Consider the following 7,792-nt stretch of genomic DNA (forward strand, 5'->3'; position numbering starts at 1 on the left):
AAAGTAGTCTGATTGAATTAAGGGCAGGGATATGGTTAGAGGGATGATGGAGGGGACTCTGTGCGTAATGGTGTGGTATTAAATTCTAATTAGAGATGCAGGAATCAATGATAGGGAGGTTGGGCAGCTCGGTCCCCCTGTGCCAGCCCAATAGACTGATGAGTTATTGTCATGTAAAAGCGAAGGCAATAAGACCACCGCTTTGCTATTGTCCAAGTGGAAACAGCCAAGTTTATTATGAGGACTATATGCTCTAGAGACCTGAGGCAAGGCAGCTCATAGGAGGCATTTTGATAAAACTAAGCTCTCCTCTTAGAAAGAAGCCCAGTTGTAAAGCAGGCTCTGTGCTGTGCACATCTACCCACCAAAGGCACCTTCTCTCTCTTTCTCTTTTCTCATTCTTTTTTGGCCAGATATCCAGAGCCTTTTCAATGTATAAAATGGAATATTCTTACCTCAATTCTTCTGCCTACGAGTCGTGTATGGCTGGTATGGACACTTCAAGCCTTGCTTCAGCTTATGCTGACTTCAGTTCTTGCAGCCAGGCGAGTGGATTCCAATATAATCCTATAAGGACCACATTCGGGGCCAGCTCGGGATGTCCATCTCTAACTCCAGGATCCTGCAGCCTTGGAACTCTTAGGGACCATCAGAGCAGTCCATACGCGGCAGGTAAGCAGCTCTCGCAATCCTTTCCAAAGTGTACCCCTTCTCCCCGCAACAAACATGTATATAGGAAGGTTGATTGCATTTGAAAATTGAAATGTGTTTAGTATTTACCAAACGAAATTTGCTTACACAAATGAAAGAATTTATCACGTTAGAAGCGATTGCAGGCAATGGATAATTCAGTTACAGGGTTACACTATACTAGTCACACCCGAACCGCCAACAAAATTATCTTAAGCTGCCAAAATGATAGGCATAATTTATTTACTTTGCGATGATACGTAAAGCTTAGAAAATCTGTCCTGGTGTAATTAAATAACCAAAGACTAAAGCTCATTACCAGTGTGTCTTTAAAGCAGAGTGGCTTGGACTTAATACGACGATCATTTTAAAACGTTAGATAAACTTTAAGACACAAAACGTAGGAAAGGCAATTTAGAAACAATTTTACACAAAAATAAACATACGCTAAGCCAAATAAAAACAATTATAATGCTAATATTGCTGATTTTATTTAAAATTGCCTATTTCTCTATATTTTGAGGGCAAATATTCGGAATAATTTCTTCACTTTTTTGCATTATCCTGCGTTCCACTAATTACATCTGCAATTAATTTCAGCACACACATTATGTTTAACCACACTTTTTAAATAGCTGCCTTCCACTCAGTGAATCGCAGAGCGGGATTGCGAATTGCCTCTTCATGTTCCTATCTTGCATTTATGGACATTTCTTATTTCTATTTTTTTCCCGGAGAAGAGTTTATGATGTTGTTCACCCTTATTTGAAGGATGTTTGGCAAACAATTAAAAAATATATATTGTTCCAACTTCTGAACTTTTTTCTTGGTTCTCTGCTTCCCCTGGCAGTCCCATACAAACTGTTCACGGATCACGGCGGCTTGAACGAGAAGAGGAAGCAGAGGCGGATACGGACCACTTTCACTAGCGCCCAGTTGAAGGAACTGGAGCGAGTGTTTGCGGAGACCCATTACCCGGACATTTATACACGAGAGGAGCTGGCTCTGAAGATAGATCTCACCGAGGCCAGGGTGCAGGTATTATTGGAGCACTGACCTAGGACAGCAACATTCCCATTTAACACGAGCATTCTGATCACCTTAATATTGAAAGAATTAGACATTACACCGGAACATGTCTAGACACACGCAGTGACACTATTTACTGTAAATGTGGATAACACCTTCACCCTTTGTATGCATTATTAAGTAGCGAAATGGCTTTATTAGAACGAAGTTATCGATGTATGTATCTTTTTATCAGTGCACAATATGTATTATTCACATTCTGGTCATGTAAGTTACTGCCACACACAATGGAAATCATATTAGAGAAATACTTCAGTGTGGGCCAAATAACTACGGCAGTGGATAGATACAATGCTATATTTAAATAGATCGACACACACGTGGATATATACAATCGATAAACAGGTGGGTAGAGCCTGAAACCAAATGTGAACCGAACAAGTGAGCTGCTCAAATTCTTAAGCAGAAATGCGACAAATCTTGATTCTCAGCCTGAGAGCCGCCTCTTCCTGCAACCCCAACAGATTCAACAATATTCTCTTTCCCTTTTCTTGTTTCTTTCACCGCGTTGTTTATCTTTTTCTTAAGCATTTCTCATTTATGGTCATTTATTAATGTTGGAATTTGAGACCAGATTGCACTTTCTGTTCAACAAGACACCTATCACTCTCCCTTCTGCTCTCTTTCCCCAGGTTTGGTTCCAGAACCGGCGGGCTAAATTCCGCAAGCAGGAGCGAGCGGCGGCGGCAGCGGCTGCAGCGGCCAAGAGCAGCGGCTCGTCCAAGAAATCCGACCTGCGCTCGGAGGATGACAACAAGGACTCGAAACCGGCCGACCCTGACAGCACGGGTCCAGGCGGCTGTGTGCCAGCCCCGGGCAACGGCGGCGGTGTGTCTGGCAACGGGGGAGGAGGAGGAGGAGGAGGGGGAGGTGGCGGTGGAGGTGGAGGAGGTGGCGTGGGGGTTGGTGACTCCGCCGCCAAGGCAGCCACGGCAGCGGCTGCGGCGGCGGCGGCTGCGGCTGCGGCGGCCGCAGGGGTAGCGGGAACCGGCTGGGCAACGGGCCCCGGCGGGGTGAGCGCAGTGCCCGACTCAATAGGAGGTCCTTTCGCCAGTGTCCTCTCCTCTCTGCAAAGACCCAACGGAACCAAAGCCACTTTAGTAAAGAGCAGCATGTTCTGAACTTTTGTCCCCCTTCTTCCAACACTGGGATTAGAAAAAAAAGTTTAAAAAATGACGAAAAAAATAATTTTTGTGTGTCTTTCTACAGCGGTGTTCCGTGACTAAACTGTAAAAGTGTTATTCTCAGTATAAATTGTCCTCTCTAGGTGACTTTAAAAGACTTCCCCCTCTCCCTTGTAGTCCGTATGGAGTGTGTTTATGGAGAATACAGAATTAAACAGATCATCACGGGTTGAGTTATTTTGTTTAGGTAAAAGGTGGCTCATATAATAATAATGGTATATATTTTTGTTAAATGCATGTTGTCGTTTTTTGTTTTCTCCGTCCCGTTCGAAATTATGGTGAGCATAATCCTCATGAATTATGTTCAGGAGTTCAGAATTATTTATATGTGGTATAATGGATGCTTATATTTAAATAAGGGAAATATTTCTACGTGTGCATATAGTTTTCCAAAAGTGTACCATTAACTTGATTGTTGATAATAAAATGCAAAGCAAAGGTTGGGATGGTTGTGTTTTTTTTCTTTGTTATTGAAGTTGTGGCGATATTAACTTAGGAGCTGAGGGATAAAGTAAACCGAAAACAGGGTAGCAACTATGTGCTGTAGGCTTACAGAAGAATGTCAATGTGAATTTCTTAAATATCGTTTGCTTACACAGAGTGGACATTATTCTAATATATTAACATCTGTTTCGTCTTGTGTGAAGAAGCTCAGACACATTTTTAAGTGGAGTGGTTGAAATTGCAGCATTTATAAACAAACTGTAATTGTAATTGTTTTCATTTTTAAAACAAAATGTCATATTTGATGGAAATATCAGAGACGACGAAAGCAAAACTGTGAAATAATGATAATAATAAAAAAGACAAAACAGACCTGTTGGTTAATACTACAGTTTCACTTTGTGTTATCTACATATGAAATATCAACCATTGTAGTAATCCCTGTTCTAGAAGAGCCTCCATTTAAGTAAACGTGGACTAGTTTTCCCTCATTTTTTTTAAGTTCCCGATTTATGTTGGGTTTCCCTGAACAGATAAGCGACCTCGCGGCGATTAAAGTTCAGCTTTTTCACTGAATTCGAATCGACCAGCACGATTTCAGATTCGCTGCGACAAAACATTCTGATCAGATCAAAGCAAAAAGCTATTGCGAGCTAATGACGTGGAAATGAGGGAAATAAAGAAGAATAAACTTGCATTTTTATAAAAGCTTTCAGGACCTTAAGATGCTCCGAGGCATTCACAGGCAATGAATGACTTCTGGAGTATATTTACCGTTGTAATGTAAAACATCGTGACAACCCAACCTCCCACAACAAGTTCCCACAGACGGCAATGAGATAAACGATCAGATCACAAAAGCAAAACACCGCAGAAGCTAGAAATCTGAAATAAACATAAGAAGTACTGGAAAACTTCAACGCTTCAGACAGCATCTGTGGACAAAAAGGTTCTCCACTGATGCTCTCTGACATGCTGAGCACTTGCAGCATTTCCTGTGTTTAGTGTGTGATCAGATAATGTTTCCGCGCAAATGCTGGCCCTAGTGAGGCAGTTACTATTTCATTTTTGATAATGAAACCGAAACAACAGCCAATTGGCCCACGTGAGTTAGTTACTACTATACAGAATTAACTAACAAAAAAGCTTTAAGCCTTTTCCACTGTCATATGAATGGCATAATCTGCATATTTTCGCCATTACCAGTCTAATTGAAAGCAATAGTGAGATCAAATTAAATGAAAAGTTCTAATTGTGTCACTTATTCCTTGAATATTAGTGGATATTGTTGTACTAAGTGTGAGAGCGATTGACTTTAAATAACCAAATTATATTAGTGTTATTTCGAAAATATGACATGCCAAAGGTGCGGTATCGCAACATTAGTCAATGCTGGCCGCGATGGCCAAAAAATATACTAAAAGGGCCCGTGCTTCCATTGGGTTTAGGAGGCAGAAAGGGAATTTCTGGTGCAACACAGAATCCGGACATTTGGCTTTGCCCTGAACTGGACAGTGGGATTCCTTGCGGATTGCCGTTGAAAATATGGAGCGGTTAGAAAAACACAAAAGCAGTCTGCTGTTAATGATAAATCGTTCTTATCAGTGATATCTTGATCATTTATAAACTGTGTCTCGCAGACCCGGTAAAAAGGTAGGCAAATTTCTCACCCCGATGGGATGGAAATACAGAAGAATCACACCGAACAGGCACACGACATGCGCATCGAATGAATCATTTTAATTCTCCGGGCCATTTGTGTCACACATACTTGAAGAGTCACATCCTCTCTTAAATCAAAGATTTGAGTGGAATCTATGAAAAGAAATGTATCCCAACAATTTACATGTTTTCGTTATTACAGGAAACGCTTTCGAAACTATACTTATTTGTGGAAATTACAGGTTATATTCTATTTCCCTCAGTTGGTGCTTTCCTCAGATTCTCAAAGTTTTTTTTCGCATAGGGAACAATGTAAATAAGTAGAAAGCCTTTGAACGAATTAAACATATTCTTATTGATGAAGTCTAAAGTAACTCGAATAATTAAAGAAAGTCACAGCTGATTTGAAACCTTGAGTATTCAAAGACATGTGGCTTATACCATGGGTGAAATAACATAAAACTTAAAATAGCTCCCAAAATATTTCGCCACCATAACCAATGATTTTAAGTGTAAAACGAGTTATGAGTCCTTACAGATTGATACTAATGCTTCCTGAAATTACGACGTGAAATTCGCTGGTATCTCAAAGTCCTTCGGAATGCAGGCAGGCTGGAGATGCCGTTCATTGATAACACAACTCAAGATTAAACAGACTTAGGTGTCACTCTCCGATGTTCTAATTAAATTCCCACTGGATGTCAATCCATTATGTCCCAATGGAGATTCCCATCAAATAGACAGGGAGTCAGTCTCTGTCATACTGAAAGGATTCATATCAAATAGATTTGGTGTCAGTGGGCCATCCCTGGTGTCCATCAGATCGACTGGGTGCGAATCCCTGATATCCCAATAACGTTTTAATCAACCACACTTGATGTCCCCGGTGTTCTAACCGTAAGCACAATCAAATAGATGCAAATTCAAGCAAGATTTATGCCTGCTCGTAAAATGCTAACAGTCGTTTTCATCAAAACGAGTGGATTTGATGCTCTTGTAATGTTTCCATACAATTGCTGGGTGCCAGTCAGTAATTTGCCACTGGAACCTCCATCAACTGTTAATTTGGATGCGAGTCTACCACTGAAGGTTTCTCCCAAGCAAACTGTTAATTGGTCATTGCAATCCTCGTGCATTCTGGTCAGTCTGAATATAATATCTCATTCAATATGCCAAAAGAGCTTCCCGTATTAAAGTGGGCATCACTTCTTGATATTCTAATAGACATTTTCATTAAATAGACTGGGTTCAATCCTTTCTATCTCAATACACATTCTCTCTCCTATCTGTTATTATCTGTAGTTCGGTCCATAGCATTCTTTCCTCGCAGTTAGAAAGCTCTGGGTCCAAGTTTCACTTGAGCTGCTTTTTGTGGATTATTTTTTGGAGGCGTTGTCTTTCAGAAGAGATGTTTAGTGGAATCTTTATCTGCTGTGCCCGGCAAGATAGTTAGCCCCACTGTCCTAGTCAATATTTATCCCTCAATCAGCATCACAAAAACAGGTGATCTGGTCATTCACACATTGCTAATTGTGGGAGCCTGCTGCGCACAAATTAATCCACCCATTTTCTGCTTTACACAAAATGCATTTCATTGGCTGTGGGGCACTTTAAGATGTGAATGGCCGATGTAAATGAAAATCTTTGCTTCTAATTTGCATCCTTCTATCAGCCTCGCATGGGCCATTTCCAACACTTCTCTTCCTTGACCACTCTGTCTCCATTTCTGGTGATAAACTGTCCACTAGTATCCATTGCAAGCCCACTGACCCCCACAAGAACCTTGACTTACAGGTCTTCACATCCCGCATCCTGTAAGAACTCCATCCCATTCTCTCAGATTCTTCACCCCTGCTGCATCTGTTTTGACGATGCCACTTCCCAAATTAGCACTGCCAATATGTCTTCCTTCTTCCTCAATCGCGATTTTCCGCTCACTGCTGTTGACAGGGCTCTCGACCCATTCCTCAGGCCATTGCTCTCACCCTCTCCTTTCCCTCCCAGAACCAGGACAGGATTCCCCTTGTCCTCCTTTTGAGCCCACCAGCCACTGCATTCAAAGGATCATCCTTTGTCATAACATGACATAACATAAGGACATAAGAACATAAGAAGTAGGAGCAGGAGGAGGCCATCTAGCCCTTCGAGCCTGCCCTGCCATTCAATAAGATCATGGCTGATCTGAAGTGGCTCAGTTCCACTTTCCCGCTTTCTCCCCATAACCTTTAATTCCCTTGCCTACCAAAAACTTATCTACCCGTGACTTAAATATATTTAGCGAGGTAGCCTCCACCACTTCAACGGGCAGAGAATTCCATTTCTGCCAACTCCTGCATGGAGTCACTGCTCAAAGCATCTTCCCCTCACACCACCTGTCAGCATTCCACAAGGATTGTTCCCTCTGGGACACCATAGACCACTCTTTCATCACATCCAACACCTCAATCCCTGCCCATTACACCTTCCCATGCAATCGTAGGAGGTGCAACACTTGTCCCCTTACCTCCTTCCTCCATGCTCAACTCTCCAGCTCCTAAACACCCATTTCAGGTGAAGCAGCACTTCACATGCACCTCCTTCAATCTGGTTTATTGCATTCATCACTCCCAATGCAGTCATCTCTACATCAAATGGAGACTGGGTGATCACTTTGCTGAACACCTTCGGTCCATTTGCAAACAGAATTCAGAACTTCCTGTCGCTTGCCAATACGTCACCATGCT

General features: G+C 41.9%; 1 protein-coding gene across 1 annotated transcript; it reads left to right on the plus strand.

Annotated features, from left to right (window-relative positions):
- Positions 1 to 431: 431 nt before the first annotated feature.
- phox2bb (paired like homeobox 2Bb) lies at positions 432 to 2,900 on the plus strand. The gene is made up of 3 exons (XM_080198382.1): positions 432 to 672; positions 1,541 to 1,728; positions 2,412 to 2,900. Exons 1-3 carry the CDS (start codon positions 432 to 434, stop codon positions 2,898 to 2,900), a joined length of 918 nt encoding a protein of 305 aa, XP_080054508.1.
- Positions 2,901 to 7,792: the final 4,892 nt, after the last annotated feature.

This window comes from Carcharhinus amblyrhynchos, chromosome 1, assembly GCF_965287045.1.
Source record: "Carcharhinus amblyrhynchos chromosome 1, sCarAmb.v2.hapA, whole genome shotgun sequence".
NCBI lineage: Eukaryota > Metazoa > Chordata > Chondrichthyes > Carcharhiniformes > Carcharhinidae > Carcharhinus > Carcharhinus amblyrhynchos.

What these genes read in the sequence shown, in the direction of transcription:
- phox2bb (XM_080198382.1), top strand. Translation starts at nt 432, where the DNA reads ATGTATAAAATGGAATATTCTTACCTCAATTCTTCTGCCTACGAGTCG. An exon ending in GAGCAGTCCATACGCGGCAG is followed by an intron (nt 673 to 1,540) that starts GTAAGCAGCTCT and finishes TTCCCCTGGCAG; the next exon opens with TCCCATACAAACTGTTCACG. An exon ending in TCACCGAGGCCAGGGTGCAG is followed by an intron (nt 1,729 to 2,411) that starts GTATTATTGGAG and finishes CTCTTTCCCCAG; the next exon opens with GTTTGGTTCCAGAACCGGCG.